Raw genomic sequence first — 17,161 nt, 5'->3', positions numbered from 1 at the left:
TGGGGACTCATTCAGTGGGGACCTTCGGAGACTACCCATCGGTCAGCTGAGACTTTCTCAGAAGTGCACTGTGGTCCGAGACTCTGCCCACCTCCTCCCTCTGTCCTTCGCAGGCATCCCCCGCATCCAACGTCTTGCATGACTGATCCTGTCTTGGCACCTGCTTCTTGGAGGACCCAACTGACCCAGAGTGGGCAGATCCTTGAGTAAGAGAGAGAGAGAGTCATTCCTCAGCATGAAGGTGACTCAGGGCTGGGCTAACTAAGTTCAGGGCAAAAGAGAATAGATAAAAAGAATGGCTCGAAGGCCTTTCTGAAAGAATAGTGAATGGAAACTCGTGCCTGACAACGCGGAGGGCAAGGGAGAAGGTGGGGTCGAAGACAGCGCTAAAATTGAGACTAAACGGCTGTGTCGTGGGGGTGGAGCTCACTTGAGGGACCCCTGCCTGACGATAATTCTATGCTAATTAAGCGTTTGGTGTGTGCGTAAAAGAAATTCAGAGCAATGTGGAGTAGCTCAACATTTGTGGAGGGCTTTAACAGTTTACTGAGCATGTTTGCACATGACCTCATTTATCCCTTAACAGGGATTTTGGGTAGGAGAGACGAGGAACAATTAAGGGCGGTCCTATGTCCCTCTCCTTTCCTGTGGTTTTACTGCCAACCCTCCCACTCCAGACTGTCTTCTTCACTTCTGTTTCCAAGGGCTGAAGAAGTTGGTCAGGTTAGGCCACCTCTGGTCAAGGTGATAGATCAAGGTAGGGTTAGCACATGGGAAGCCTACGTGTGGTGGCTTAAGGCCATGTGATGGTTGGAAATGGGGGGTTTGGGTGAGTGACAGCATTGATTTGTCTGGATCACAGCATATGTCATAATACTTAGGGATAGTGACTTCACAGAGGTGTGTGAAATGTTGATTTTTAGGGGTTACGGATAAATTGTATCCCTGTCCGTTACGGATAAATCGTATCCCTGTCCAAGAGGGAGAGAGACGATAGAAAGTTAAGAGGTGAATGTCAGTGAGAAGTGGAGACCGTTATTGGTGGGTTGGCAGAAGGGCAGTGTTACATTGACACGTTTTCCGTAGGGATGCATGCTTTGTGTGTTTGCGTGTATGTGCTCTAACCTCAGGTAGGGTAATGAAAAAGGACTTGGTGGAAGGAAGAGAAGAGTCTTTGAAAGAGTCGTGTCATCAGAAAGATTGCAAAGAATTTTAAGATCCTTAAGAATGGCAGCCATTTATGCCGGCTCAGTCCGCTAGCCCATGATGAGCACCTCCTGTGGCTGCTAGGCGTTATGGATGGCACAGATGTTGTGTCTGGAAACGGAGCTAGACTTTGAGGTCTCTTTCCACTCTGGGATTGGATAGACAGGTATTTGTTTAAAAGAGCCAGATGGTTCAAGGGAGTTTCTAACTTTACACTGTTGGGTACCAGGTTTCAAACTAAATCTGGGCTCTGGCTTCCAGCTTTCCTGTTGCCCCTGGATTGAGAATAGCCTCTCACTTACCAGCCATCTGGTCTCCCTAAGTCTCTGCTACTGCGTGATGCCTCCAAATATCTTCCCACAGAGAGGAAGGAATCTCAAACAAAACCTATAGATGAATGTGTGTTTTTCCAGGGGACCTCCAGGTGGGATCCTGGAGAGGTATAGGTCCCCAAATTGAAAGGGTCCATGGGATGTGTGTCATATTTATGTTTGATTTGATAGGGTGGGCTCCCTCGAGCAGTCACATGGTGAGGTGTGCCCTGTATGGGTTAGCCCATGCTTGTGCTTCTAGATCTTTGGTTTATTGAAACTTCCTTTTCTAAACATGCAGACTCTGGTACTGATTATCTGTCATCCAGCATCAATAAACATCTATAAATGCCTGCTATGTGCAAGGCACCGGTGGCACAAAAGGGTAGAAGAAACAGTCTACCAGTTTGAAATGTATCTCTGATTTTCTAAGATGACAAAAATAGAGAACAATTTAGCTTTAACCATAACATTAATTATTTTTAGGAAAATAATCCATTATTATTTCTATCAGGACCATCTCTGGACAGAAGGCCATAACCAGGGCTTATAGAGACTTCAAGACAAATCACAGTATAGATTTTCTCTGCTTCCCACTCCCGACCCCAGTCCCTGACAACCCAATGTTTTTATCCTGGTGCGGTCAGGCCACAGTGAATGTCAAGGGCTAGTTGGAAGAGGGTAAGAAATCTCGAAACCGACCCACGTTACCAGAGGGGCTGAACAGGATGGAATGGAGATTCTGACCACTTGCTTTGCTCTGGGAAGTCTGGAGTTAATGGACGGGGGTGGTGGGGTGGGGGTGGATATCGAGCCTCAGGCCTTTCCTTTTAAGCGGCAGATGGCAGTGCCACCTCACTGCACTCCATCTGCTGCCTGGGCCGTGTACCTGGGTGGGATGGCCTGCTCTGATCTACACCAGGATGCCTCTGTCTACCAGTGGGAGTAATTATAGCTGAAACAAATGCGTGACAATATGTGGATAGATATGGCTCAATTGGTTCATGACAGGTCTCTGGCTAGGAGAGCCTGCAGCAGCCGTGGTGCTGGACAGGAAGGCGGGGTGGGTGGTTTAGAACTAAACAAGCGGTGGGCGGATGTCGCCCACCACATCCTGGTCCTCATAAGTCTCACGTTACAAATGCCCCCTGGGCTCTGTGTGAGCAGATTTGGAAATGAAAAGTCCAGTCGATCCAATTTATGAGAGGTTTTTCTCAGTAAGAACAGGCAGGCTATAAAACTGGTAACCGTTCCCCAAAATGATTTTGCAATGCTTGGAGGCTCCTCGCCATATATAATGGGGGAGTTTCCAGGAGCAGTAGACCCAAGTGTGTGCGTGTGTGTGTGCGTGTGTGTGTGTGTGTGTGCGCGCACGTGCGTGTGTACACATGTGCGTGGAGTCGGCTCACTGCAAATGTTTTCTTCCTGCACGAAAACAACTCTTGTCATTGTGGCTTCAGCTTTTATTGTCCAGCTGCATACCCTGAGTCACCGTCACGTCACAGCCGTACCTCCCAGCCCGTGTCACACCTGTAACCAAGTGTGCTCCTGTTGCGGGAGTGCAGGGCACAGCGTGTGGACGGCGAGGCTCTGCTCCGAAGAAGGTGCACCGTTTTCTGGGCCTGTCCAGTGGGCTTTGGCCGTGGGGAGCGGGGAGCGTGGCCCCCGCACGGCTCTCCTCGCACTCTCTGTTCCAGGCCTTTCCAGTCTGGCGTCCTGTGCACTTCACAAGTCCCCTGGGCCTCCGCACGCTGTTCCCCAGCCTGCGGCTTTGTGCCCCTTGCTTCCTCCCTCCCTCCCCACCCCGCTAGGTCAGGCTAACGCCTCCTCCTTTCTGGAGTCTGTGGCTAGTGTTGCTCCCCCTGAGAAGGCTTTTCTGAGCCACCCCCCCACCCCGAGCCTAGTGCTGTGTCCAGACCAGTCCCTGCTTCTGTCACAGCATTTATCGCTCATCTGCTGCTTTGTTTTCCGCACTGAGCTATGTTCTCCACGAGGCGGGGATGGCTTTATTTTCCTGAGCAGAGCCCGGCACGCCCTGGGAGCTCCGTGACCGCGCGAATGAACGCAGTGCTCGGTTTTCATCCGTGTCGCTCACGCCGCCAAGGCCTCCCTTTATCCAGCTCACCTTTTCTTCGCTCCCTCGTCCACTCTCTCCCTCGTCCAGGCCACGGGTGAAAACACAGCCCTCGCCTGGCCTCGTTTCTTTCTTCTCTTCATTTTAATTAACTCAGAGATTCTTTCGTTCGTCTCTATATCATACTCTGAAGTCTGTTTGCATGAAATAATAAAACCTTGTATATCGTTTGTTTGTTTTCTTTTCGCCCAAACTGCTCTGTGGTGATAGAAGGAGAAAAACAAAGCTATCGGGAGAAGAAAATGTCGGAGCCTTTATTGCTGTCCCGACCCTCAGCCGTGCCCAGTGTCCTGCTTTTTTTTGTCCCTTCTGGAGAGTGAGCCTCTGGTCTTTGGCCCAGGCAATGCTGAGGGAACCAGGCGGCGGGAGACTAACTGACCTTCCACAGACTCTCCGTCAGGTGCCTGTGTTCAGCCCCCACTGCATCTCCCTTCCCGAAGGTGCCTAGAGTGGGTTTTAGAACCAGCTTCCGTAGGTCGGTTACTCATCCATCTACTCTGCGGTTTCCATTATTGTGTTATCTTTATCCTGTCCACTTTGATCGAGGGATTTAGCCGTACTTAGCGCAAGTCTCTTTTCCATTTTTATGAGGTTTTTTTTGAGGGAGCAGAGGCTGATGAGTGTGTTTGGTCTGTCACCTTTAACCAGAGCCCTCAAATTTCTTGAAACAAAAAAGGCATCTTCACGGGGAAAAGATTGGAAATCATTGCTCCGGCTCTTTTATTCCCTCTACGTCTTGTTCAGAAACCCTTTACTTTTGTCTCCGATGTTCACTGGTCTCTACTATCTGCTAGTTAATCTGACTTTATATTTTGACTAATTGGTGCAAATAATAATCAGACACATAACAAAATACTCATTGCCCTTGAGACCACGAGAAGCCCAAAGCATGTCGATTACCTCCTAATGCGAAGAGATAAGGGAAGTAAATTGTTCTACTCTCGAAAACAGTACTGTGGTTTGCATCAGGAGAAAAAAAGAATCGTTGTTTTTATGAGCCCATGATTTTGTTATTGACCGGTTGGCTTTTCAGAGGCGACAGGCATCATTTTTCTTTTCTTGGAAGATGATTTTTCAGGTCCTATTCAGCTCTTCTGCTTTGCTAAGGTTCTTTAGGGATAACATTTGAGTCAGTCATAAGCCTAGAATTTGAGAGACATACTGTTCATATCCAGATTACAATGGGACAAGGAGGACTTGGAAACCTCGAGAGGAGGTAGCTGGAGCTGCACGTCCTGGGTGCCTTTTGTCATCGTTGGAATCAGACTGGACGTGCCAGCTTAGAACAGTGCTCATTTATCCAGACTGATGATGGGGCGGGTGTGAACAACACAGGAATGAAGACTGGCAGCAGTAACTGGGCGGAGGGGATGTGGGAGGACTTGGGGAGGCTGGTTCTCCTCTCGGTGACCTATACATTTTCATTCATGAGGTTAACGTACATGTGGCTTTTGGCTGGGACATGCTGAGGGCCTGGGGTTTCCTGATTCCGTCTCTTTGTGCCTCCTCTAGTTGTTCCTGGGCTCATTCATTTCTTTTAACTGCTCTTGATAGTTGACAGATAGCCACAGGTGGCCTGACCTTAAAGTGTATTAGGGCATTAACATAAAGTTTTAGAGGTACGCATTTGTATTTGCCTCTAAAATACATGTAGAGACAGATGTGGCCAGGCTTGTCTTTCATGTGGTTTGGTGGTGACAAACATGCTACATAATAATAGAAAAGAACAGAACATATACTTTTTTCACCCTGTCGTAGCTACCGACTGGTTTTTAATCTAAATTAGTCATGATGGATATTGAACTCTCTGGAGCGCAGCATACCTGGATGAGTCACTGCAAAATTTACTTCTTACGTATGAAAGTCATGAAATGGAAGTTTATTCCCCCGGTTCCTCTTGGAGAGGGGGAGCGTTTTGGATGTCATTTTGAGAAGCCTATTGAGCTTCGGGTAGGGGACCCCGATGACATGCGCAGGAACCAGGAGGTGGCCCAGAGGCCTTGTTTTCCTGCCTGCCGAGATGGGCAGGGCTCTAGGCTCCCGGCTGGGGCTGCCGTGTGCCTGCGCCATGCCTGATGATGCGGCGGACACAAAAACCAACTTTCTTTCTTTATTTTGTTGTTTCAAACAGCGTTGCTGAGGCCTTTCTCTCTATGTTACTCAGTCATGTGGCTTCAACTGATGTATCACCGGAGTCCATAGCCAGTGGCGGGGCTAACAATAATCATGACGGGATCGGCGGTCTCCGTGAATAGATGGTGGAGAATTCAAAACTCACGTACAGACATTTCGAGAAACATTAAACGTTAAAGAAATTGCTCTGGGTCACTTGAGTCTATGCTCCTAGGTACTCCCCGCTCCGTCCTACTATGTACTTACCTTCCCTAGGTACACACCAGGAGCTGCGGGCATTCGGAGGACAGAGAGAAGCTTTCTGGCAGTGGACAGTCATGAGTGACCAAGGACGCTTTCTGGAGGCAGGACTTGAGGTGAGTCTCGGAGAAGCGTGAGTGTCTGTTCGGGAGTGGTCGATGATGTGCGTTGGGGCGGTGGGGACGTGTCAGGTGAGGGGATGAGGTGAGTCCCAGCTCAAGGGCAGAAATGCCAGCCACACTAGACTGAGTGGCCGAGCTGCAGAAGAGCGAGGGGTCGCATCTGAATAGCGTTTGGGGCTCAGCGAGTGCGAGCCAACTGTGAACAATCCGGTTTGTAGTTGGGAACTTCTGGTGACTTTGGATATCAACAAAGATGCTCTGGGCAGGCTAACTGGAGGACGATCTGCAATGGTGCAGGTGAGTTTAGAGAGCAGGTCGTTTGATTTGGTGATTCACAATCAGAGATATACTGCAGAAGCACCTGTGGAGCACTTTGAAGTGCTCGGGCTGGGACCCCCACCATCGGAGAGTGAGATTCGGGAGGTCTGATGCGGAGTCCAAGAAATCCGAATTTGGAAAAATCTCTTTAATAAATTTTGTTGTATTCTTCGGTTAAAGAAAAACCCCTGAAATGGGAGGTGATGGCGACGGTCTACTTTTGATGTAGTGGAACTTGGATTTAAGGCAGTGGCAATGGGAATGGAGAAGAAGGGTTCAATTTGAAAGCCTCTGTAAAAGCAAAAGCGGGGCACGAACTGGTATTAGAGACGGCCTGCTCCAATATGCGTGCCGTCTGAGCCGTCCCCCTGCTCTCTGCGCCTGCCGGGCCCCCCACTCACTCGTGACTGCGTTACCCTCACTCATAACCCTTTCCTACGATACGATTCCACAGACCGTGTAGTTCTTTAAGATCTTTATGGACAATTAAAACAATACTTTCGTACACAGTCATTGCTGACATGACCATCGTCATCAATGTTTTAAAAGCTATTTTATTCTAATTTCCAGCTTCGTTTGTGTCCAATTCTCTCCTTTAAAAGAAAGGTTTACAGAGCAGAGTTTCTATTGCACAGAGGCACACGATCCCCATAAACACTGCACGTCTGATTTCTCCTTAATGTCCGTAGGGTTAATGGGGGACCAGAGACAGCGTTATGCCTGGTGATATTGGCGACGCAGGGTATTCCTGATCTTGAACAAACTGGATTTAAGTGTTCTTTGGGGACTAGAAAAAAATATCTGGTCTATCACAAGCCCTTTATTCCAGGACAGACAGTGTTTCATTAAAAGGCAGAGAAAAAGCGCTGACGTCGACCCTTCCTTTTTGGGAAGCTGATCCTTTTTGTCCTGGAACAAAGACTGGGAAAAATATTCACATCGCCACCATCAGGACCGCACAACTTGCATGCGATGAACAGACGTACTTACCATTTGATTTTTGTTTTTTCTTTTTTGGCTACATGATTCGGCATTTTGATTTGCAGTGGCCATTTTGAAAAAAAAAAAAAAAACGAAGCATTTCTTGGTAGTGAAATTCATTTCTTTGGAATGTTCCTAGTTTGTGGCCCCGTTGACTGTGTGGTGTGTTCCTCAGTTCAGTGTACGATAAGGACATGGGAACCACAGAAAGGTCATCGCGGGTTAGCCTGGCATGAAGTCCACGAGGATAGGACCAAGGGACGTGTTTAGGAAAGGAAAGGACACCGCTACATCTGCAGACGACAGTCTCGAAAGGTCGGGGAAGACCCCCCAGCTACGCTAGCTCCCCCTGACATCCGGCACGTGAGTTTGCGTGAGCCGTGCCGGAAGCGCACTGTCTTCAGCCCGTGTCACCTCCCTCCACCTCCTTCCCATCAGGATTCCGGCTCTGTGGCAGTGTCTGCCGCTTACCCGGCCGGCCTCCTCCCCATCCCTGAAGACACCGCGCTCCACTTTCCTGCCTCCATGCCTCTGCTCTTTGGCTCTTTGCTTATGATTCATTCCTTTCTTGCCCATTCGCCTCAGTCAAAATCCTACTCATTTATTTTTCACGGCCTGATTCAATGTCACCTCTATGACGAAGCCTTTCAGACCCCCACAGTCATTCTCGCATATGTAATGAGCATCCGCCATATGCCGGGCGTGATGCCGACGTGGTGCCTGTAGGGGACCACGTATGTGCTGCCACGGCCTCCACGCTGTGTGTTCCAGGCAGTACCTGGCGAAGTTAAGCCAAAGCGCAGGTCTCTCATTCCTAAAAGTCCCCAGTTTCCGTTTGCCTGGCGGCTGCACCCACACCGAATCAGTGGCTCACGGGACGGTGGAGAAATGGGTGGTGTGACGTTTGGTCTTCATCCATAGTTCCTGGCTCGCAGCACCTCAAACCTTTGGTACTTCCTGAGTGATAAGAGTAATGGCAGCTTTTTTTGTTATAGTTGCCTTTTCGTCTTTAGTTCCTGAGAGAGCTTCTGAGCCATAAAGGTGAAATGGATGTCTTGTTTATAACAAACCCTTTTCAACCACACCTGAGTCTGTGTTAATGGGGTGACTTTGGGAAAGCCGACAGGTAACCTAAGGATGGGTTGTCAGTTGTCAGGTGAACCGATTAGGATTAGTGGACTGGAATTTTCAGTGCCCCCTCCCCACCCCTGGTGGTGGGAGAGGGGCTGGAGGTTGAGGTCCGCCATCAATAGCTGATGATGTAATCCATCATGCCTATGTAGTGAGGCCTCCAGAAAAATCCAAAAGGAGGAAATTCAGAGATCTTCCAGGTCAGCAGACCAGAACTCAGCTACGTTCCGGGAGGGTGGCGTCCTCCAAACTCCACCGGACAGAAGCTCCTGTGCTCAGGGCCCTGGTTTCCTTGATTATCCTTGATAACAAACCAGTAACCTAGTGAACAACTGGTTTCCTGTCGCTGCTCTAGCAAGTTAATCCAAGCTGAGGAGCAGGGTCGAGGGAGCCTTTGACTTATAGCCAGGTGGTCACAAGCACAGGCTACGACCTGCACTTGTGACTGGCACCTGAAGTGGGGCATGTCTTATGAGATCTGACGTGATCTCCAGGTAGATCGTGTCAGGACTGAGTTAAATTGTAGGATAACCCAGCCAGTGTCGCAGACTTGCTTCATGTATGGAAGTCCCTGCCATTCCCCCATCTCCCCCGGTCCCGAGCGTTTGGCGATGGGACGTGCCCACAGGATGCAGAGTATCGCGTGTGAGGTGAGTGGAAACAGCAGAGTTTTCCTTATAGGTGGTGAGGGAAGTTTATATGTGAACGATCTGGTTCTCCCTGTGGGACCTAGTAACACTCAGGTGACCTGAGGACCCTGGGAACTTTGGGGCTAATCCTCTGCTTCCCCGGGAGGCTGTGAACCTCTTAGAGAAAGTCCGGATTTGCCCGCCGTTGTGACAGCATCTCGAATAGTGGGTCGAGTAGCGCCCAGCCCCACCCAAATTTGTGTTCGCCTAGAACCCCAGTATATGACCTAATTTGGGAATAGGGACTTCGCAGATGTAATTAATTAAAGATCTCAAGATGAAATCATCCTGGACTGAGGGTGGGGCCTATGTCCAATAACTGCTGTCCTTGTAAGAAGAGGAGAGGACACAGAGACAAAAGGCAGAAGGCCACGTGAAGACGGAGGCAAAGACTGGGCTTGTGCCACCACAAGCCAAGGGACGCCGAGAGCTACTGGAAACTGATGGAGGCAGGGAGGGACCCTCTTCTAGAGACTTGGAGGGGAGATGGCCCTCCTGACACCTCGATCCGACTCCTAGGTTCCAGAACTGGGAGAGAATAAATCTCTGTTGTTTTAAGCTCCCTCTCCCGCTACCACTTTGTGGCACTTGGCTATGGCGGCCCCAGGAAGCATGGACGGTGCAGAGCAGGGGCAGTGCCGGCGCTTGGGGTGGGGCTCCTGGTCGCCCAGCCCCAAGCATGCTGCCAGAGGGGTCAGGAACGTACACGGGCCGTGAGAATGCCAGTACGCTGAAGGAGCTGGTGACAGAGAGATTTAGGCATCGGGACAAGGGAGGCCATGGAGGAGGGCCAGAGACTGGCACTTCAGCCCCGGGGGCAAGCACAGCGCCCCGGAACACTGGGAGGGGTCAGCCACAGCAGTGCACACTGGGGTAGGACATCAATGTCCAGATGAGACCAGAAACGGCTCAGTCTTTAGAGGGCAGGGGACAGTGTGTGGACCACAGGCTCATGCTGGATGCCATTAGGATAGGAAGTTTCCCTCTGCACCCCAACATCATCTTGAGAGGGAGGCGAGCGTGTAGCCCCAGCGGCTTTGCAAGGGGAAGCAGACCTGATAGAAAATTTTAACTTGGAAAGTGAATGAATATTTTCTTGGAAGAAATGTTTCTAACTTAGAAGAGGCCAAGTTATTTTTTATTAGAAAATTTAACGTGTGTGTGTGTGTGTGTGTGTGTGTGTGTGTGTGTGTGTGTGTTGTCATTGGGGATTGAACACAAGATAAAAATAGTTACGGAAAATATGTTTATAATTTTTGCTTCTTTGAGTTTCAGTATGTAAATGTCAACCTCAGTTCTACTTCACCCCTAAATGTTTACCATTTTCTGTATTTGTTTCTTCCACTGAACGTGAGCTCCTGGTGGGTGAAGATGATGTGATACATCTTCAAATATCTGTACTCCCAAGACCTAATGTGACAGTCTTGACGCATAGTATGTTCTCACTGAATATTTGTCGAATGAATGAAAAATTCAAAATGCGTAATATTTCCTTTTATTTTTCCTCAATATCTTTCTTTCAAGTTTTATTTTGTAATTATTTTTCCAGTTTTATTGATATAATCGCATATAACATTATATTACAACAAATGATTCAATATATGTATATATTGCAAGGTGTACAACAAATGATTCAATATATGTATATATTGCAAGATGATCACCACATTAACATCAGTCACTTCACGTCGTTGTAGATTTTTTTCTTGTGACAAGACCTTTCAAGATTTATTCTCCTAGTAACTTTCAAGTATACAACACAGTATCGTTAACGATGGCGCTGTGATGTGCATTACATCCCCACGACTTACTTATAACTTGAATTTTGTACGCTTTGACCACCTTCACACGTTTCGTGTCTTAAAGACTGTTCAGTTCCTCCTTGCCTTGCGCCCCCACACCGCAGAGGCGTGAGGTCTGGGGAGCAGGCCTGGGGTCCCGGAGGAGCCGGGAAGGTGGCGGGTGCCAGTTATGGGGTCAGAGAGAGAATTCCCATTTAGATCTCTCCAAGCACAAGAAGGGCAGGGTCTCATGTCTGTGCATAAATCAGAGATGGAGAGGAATCTTTTGGAAACAGTGTAGTTTCTGGTAGGATCATTGTTGCTACTTAAAAAATAATAGTATTTGAAACTCCCACGGTACAAATTAATTCAGATGTAAATAACCATTCAGACAACGAGGAATTTGACAAGCAGAGGTGTCTGCCAACATGTCCCGAGTAATCAGCGACATTCCTGTGCCCGTTTCATTTTGCTGGCAGCACGAGGCAACACTTACTTATTTCTTAGCCTCTCACTTGATGATGCTGATTCTAGGAGATAAAAAAAAAAAAAAGATTTTGGATTTTGGTGGCAGGCTTCCGAGGCTCTGGAACCTACTATGAGAGTAAAGGCTGGCCCTGGAAACCGAGGCCGATTTAGCATTAAGCCTTGGGCCAGGCCACTAGCTTCTCCCTGACCCACTTTTTCCTTTCTTTTCTTCTTCTTCTTCTTCTTTTTTTTTTTTTTGAGCCATTTTACAGGGATCAACCTTCCAGGTCACTGTGAGAGTTGATTAAAGGCCTGGGCTCTGGAGACGAAAGTGGCTAAGTGAGCACAATGATCGCTGTTCAGAAAATCCCCAAAATGTGCCAGACAAAACTTCCTTTCCTAAGTTTGGACCTGCTTTGGTCTCACCTTTGCCTGGACATTAGGGCAACTGAATAGTTTCCAGGGGCCGATGATTGGTCCTTTGCTATTCACAGGCTCTGCCCCAGAAGGTCATTGAATGCTCACTTCCTGTTCAAGGGCATTTGAAGGTATAACCCTTGATTATACGTGTACATTCTGAATCAAAAGAATGGCTTAGTTTCCTCAGATGAGATGGAATATCTGGGGTTAAATGAAATATATGTTACATACCTTTCTATGCGCAGGCAAAAGTGATTTTTCTCTCGGACAAGCTGCAGGCTGCAGCCCCTTTTCTAAGCTGACTCTTACAGGGTTGGGTCTGGGCTGCTTGTTGCATGGGTTACTTGTCAACATTTGCACACTTCTCTCCGATGGCTGATCTATAGGTTAAAGTGATATTTCTGCCCCAGACTTAAGTTTGGGGGAGGAAAAAAGATTTCAAATCCAGAAAACATGCACACAGCTGCCCAGCCCCTGGGAAGGGGCTCCCTGGAGCGGAAGGGCCTTCTAGCTCCTCCCAGGTGGGGCTTGCTAGAGAGACCTACTGCTGGGCTCAGATGTTTGAGAAATACCAGGATATCAGAATATTTGCTTTTAAATGCTAACAAAGTACTTGGCCTAGGGTAGACCATGCATAAATGTTTGTCAGATGAATGGATAAATAATTGAAGCCCAAATTCCACCATATGACCTTAGAAAAGATTTTTGGATTCTTGGTTCCTTTGGGTTGTTTTACCCCTATGTCTTACCCTCTCTCTGAGATGGCCCTCTCTCTGATCCATGAGCATGGGGTGTATATGTGCCCAGAGGCTCCCCTTCCCCGCCCTCTCCCTCCCAGGTGATGGGTCCTGCCTGAATTTGTGACAGCCATGTCCGGACCCCAGTGGGATTCCTGGGGCTTCATTTGCGCATTACGTTTTCCTGGAAGAGTTATAGTGGTCTCGCCGCAGAAGCAGCTCCTTCTCTCAAGTTACATGTACAGAACCATGATGTGGGAGGCAGATTGGAAAAGGTAGACCCTAACTTCTCTTGACCTTGTTTTTATTAATCAATCAATCAATTAATTAATTAAATCCAGGTTGGCATTCCAAGGCCTCCAAACTTACCTTTCTAATTATGCTTTCCATCTCACCCTGCATTAACTCAGAGCCAAGCAGACTTGTTCGGTGATCAATGAAATAATGTGCGTGCTGGCGCCCTGCACCCCTTCACTTCCTGAAATCCTACGTGTTCTTCCAGGTCGAAAGGTCATCAGTTCTGTCAAGTTCCCTCTCTCTCTCAGCCACTGTTGTCTCCGAACTGTGAACTCATTTCTGATCGGCGGCGCTATCCAGGCCCTTTGTGAAGTGTGGAGTTTGGGAGCCAGCTCTGGGGTCAGATTGTCTGGGTTTGTGTCCTGATCCTTCCGTTTACTAGCTGTGTGTCCTCCGCAAAGTTACCCAAATTCTCTGTACTTCCGGGCCTTATCAGTAGTGCATGTGAGAAGCTTGGTCTCACAGGGGAGGAGGCTTTCCTGGAGGCCCATTTCAAAGGAGCAGGAGAAACCGCAGACTAATCAGGTCCAATTATCTTGGCATCCACTCCTTGCCCCGTACACCAAGACACAGAGGCTGGCACCATCCCAACTGGAGATCTTCTGTTATTATAGATGCTAGACACTGAACTGTAAAACAGCCCGTTTTTACTCTCAGAGGCTTAGCTGCCAAGTTCCTTTCATCTCTGTCCAGGAAGCCAGCCTCCCTCGGCCTCTACCTCTGGGGTACAGTGAGGGGGCGTTTAAAGCTCAGGGTTTAGAGTCAGATACATCTGGGCATGAATCCTGCTGCACTGTGTGATCTTAGGCAAGTGCCTGAGCGCTCTGAGTTTCAGTGTTCTCACTGGTAAAGTGGAGATGATGATACCCACCTTGCAGGCTATGGGAATCAAAGGGGGTAGTGCTGGCAAGTGCTTACCCAGGATCTGGCACCCAGTAAGCAACCAACATTGATTATTAATAACCACTATTTATAAACTGCTTTCACAGAACAGATGAACAGTTGCTGTCATTATCTGGTGGGGGTCATCATGTGACATCTGGTATTCATTCAGATGAAGCTTCAAGAACTTCTTTTTGTTCAAATGTGAAAGCTTTTTTCAAGTATGTGCGGGTGTGTATGTGTACCGACACTCAGATCTTCATAATGGTTTCAGAATTCTTTAAATGAACTGAGAAAAATAAGTGACACAGCATCTAAAAACTGAAATTCTGGTAGAGTATAGAGGGGTGGGGGACAGGGAGAGGAAAAGGGGCTCCCAGGGAACAGTAGAGTCAGGGCCTGGGGGGCGGGCACAGGAAGGAAAGGCAATCATGGCAGTAACAGTCAGACGTGGAGAGATTAGATCCAACGTTAATCTTGTGACTTACAGACTCAGTAGCTGTGGGGCTAAACTTAGTAGCCTCGGATTTTGCGCAGGAGCCTGACGTTGTTATTAAGGGCGCACCCGTGCACAGCACGTGGAAGAATGGGACGATATCTCACCTCTGATGGAGAAGCTCAGGCTCTCGAGTTTCCTATCTGAATTAGCAAACAGAGAAAGAAGAATGGCATCACAGACTTATCATGTTGTTAATAATGACAGTCCTGGCTGTCATTAGGGGAGCTGGGTTTTAGGCTTGCCGTTGGGAGGCTGTGGGCATTTCAGATCTCCAGCATGTACCATTAAGCTCCCCCTGCCCCCCCCACCCCCGCTCCTGACCCCAAAGCTCAGCAGTTTCTGAGTAAGATGATTTCCTCTGACACAACAGCTGCCTCTTAAGCAGTATTGTTAAAATAGATGATACATCTCCAGATGTGGAAGGAGCCAGGGTTCAGAAGTAAATGGGGTGCACCTAACAAAGGCTCATCGTTTGCGATCTGTTTACGGTGGCTGTTTACCAGTGCTTATAATAGGGAAATCACTTAATTTCCACAGAAGGTCGTATTCAGTGGGAAGATGACATTAAGACGAGTTAGGGACACAAGCAGGAGGGTGTATCCCATTACTCGGCCTCCCTAACCCAAGGATTCCCCGAAATTGTCAGTTCTGTGCTTAGAGGACCTCCCCTGCCCCCAGCCCCTATCCCCACCTTGTTGGTGAAAATGCGTCTTGTGCGTTTGCTGTGTCCTGCTTGCACAGGCCAAGCTGTCTTATACCTGGTTGTCATGCCAGAACTGATGCACATCTGCAGGATGTGGAGAGATGAGTTACCTGTGTAAAGTCAATGCAGCTTGAAAGTGGGAATTTAAACCCAAAGCTTCCAACTAGCTTGTCATCTGATTCAACTCAGTGAAAAATACGTCTGTCAAATGATGTTGGAAGCCCTGTGCTAGATGCCTCCATGACATCTGCACAGGCTCTGTGCAACTCTGTTAGATTTTGAGCTCCTTCCAGGTATGAGGTGTGCCCTGCTTATTGTGCCTACAGAGTAGTAAGTGCTCTAAGGTAAATAAGTGAAAGGTAGGCATGTTCCTTATCTGCATTTGCTTGTTATCTAGTGGGGCAAACTTGTTTAAGTCAAATATGATACCAGACTGTGACCCACTCACCCATCCATTCATCTATCCATACATCCATATATCCACCCACCCTACCATGCAACCATTCATCTATCCATCCATCCACCACCCATCCATCCATCCATCCATCCATCCATCCATACATCCACCCCAACTCATCCATCTATCCATCCATTCATTCATCTGTCCATCCACCCATCCACCACCCGTCCATCCATCCATCCATCCATCCATCCATCCATCCATCCATCCATCCATTCACTCCAACTCATCCATCTATCCATCCATTCATTCATCTGTCCATCCATCCATCCATCCACTCATCCATCACCCATCCATCCATCTATCCATCCATCCATCCATTCATTCATTCACCTACCCATAATCCATACATCTATCCATCCATCCATCCATCCATCCATCCATCCATCCATCCAACCATCCATTCATTGAGCATTTATTGGACACCTATACATGCTAGACATTGGGAAGGGGAATTGTGATTAAAAGATGAATAAGAAAGAGTCTCTAATCTCAAGCACTTTTCAATTTATAGAGGGAGATGGACATGTAAAGAGTTGAATTATAAGACAATGGTATTCCACTTATATGTAAGATATCTAGAGTAGTTAAATTCATAAAGAAAGTAGAATGGAGGTCGCCAGGGGATGAGGAAGGGGAAACAGGGAGTTATTGTTTAGTAGGTACAGAGTATCAGTTATAGAAGATGAAAACTTTCTGGACATGGATGGTGGTGACGGTTGTACAACAATGTGAATATACTTAATGTCACAGAACTGAACACTTAATGGTTGAAATGGTAAATTTTATGTCAGGCATGTCATAACAAATCTTTCAATATTATCACAATCACTGCCATCATACTAATGAATATTGGCTAAATAACTTGCGAGGTGGGAGGAGAAGATCTTTGAAGTCAAAGGTTCTTTCTGGTTTTGGAGAGATTCTGGGAGAGGAGAGAGAGCGGCTTTACCAATAGCAGAGGGAAGCAGGAAGCAATATCCTGCAGACCGGAAAGAGGCTGAGGTCTGGGTTCTGGAGGAGAGGTAACCCCTACACTGCTTCATATCAGTGACTCGTAGAGGGCGTAGGACCTCAGAGACATGGCTGCATGTCCCTAAAGAGGCTGGTAACTGGTAAAACAAGACAAAGCAGGGCTGGGGAAAGGGAAGAACACTAGAGGCTATGACATGGATGGGGGCTTGAAAGTCAGAGTGGTAGGATAATGGATTCATTTTTTGTTTGTTTGTTTGAAATTTTCTTTTGATGTCGACACTCCTAACTCTGGTAATGCTGTGCTAGATAATCAGGCCAATCCTCCCACTGAAACATGATTTAAAAAGCTGTATAATATGTAAAAAACATCTTAAAAGCATCAAAGACTTAACAGGAGAGTAAGGAATTACTGGGGCCGAGTTCTGAGAGTGGTTGGGAATCCAGAGAAGTCAGTGTAGCACTCGAGGCCAGTTTTGTCCTAGGGGCATTTGGTAATCTGGAGGAAGTAGCTGAGAGGCTGGGCTGTGCTTGTGTTGTTTTGTAGCACTGGGAGCAAAAGTCACAGTCCAAGGACCACCAAGGCTTGGGACTTGCTTACCTACCTGTTTTGGCCTGGGATCCAAAAAGGATTGCTCCACATAAATGAGGGCGAACCAGAAAACACTCATCTGGTT

General features: G+C 47.8%; 1 protein-coding gene across 6 annotated transcripts in view; it reads left to right on the top strand.

Moving 5' to 3' along the window:
* CNIH3 (cornichon family AMPA receptor auxiliary protein 3) overlaps positions 1-17,161 on the top strand; it is a 171,682-nt gene that overhangs the window by 68,672 nt on the left and 85,849 nt on the right. For 5 of the 6 annotated variants that reach the window (XM_023531012.1, XM_023531015.1, XM_023531013.1 and 2 more), the window contains one exon: positions 6,040-6,140. The exons of the other annotated variant lie outside the window; for it this stretch is intronic. In XM_023531012.1, coding sequence (XP_023386780.1) covers positions 6,102-6,140 — 39 coding nt within the window. In that variant the 5' untranslated portion in view covers positions 6,040-6,101. The remainder of the gene's footprint in view (positions 1-6,039; positions 6,141-17,161) is intronic. 6 annotated transcript variants of the gene reach the window in all.

Source organism: Pteropus vampyrus, unplaced genomic scaffold (assembly GCF_000151845.1).
Source record: "Pteropus vampyrus isolate Shadow unplaced genomic scaffold, Pvam_2.0 Scaffold60, whole genome shotgun sequence".
Taxonomy (NCBI): Eukaryota; Metazoa; Chordata; class Mammalia; order Chiroptera; family Pteropodidae; genus Pteropus; species Pteropus vampyrus.
Note: the sequence above shows the minus strand (reverse complement) of the source record. Positions and strands in the feature narration are given on the sequence as shown.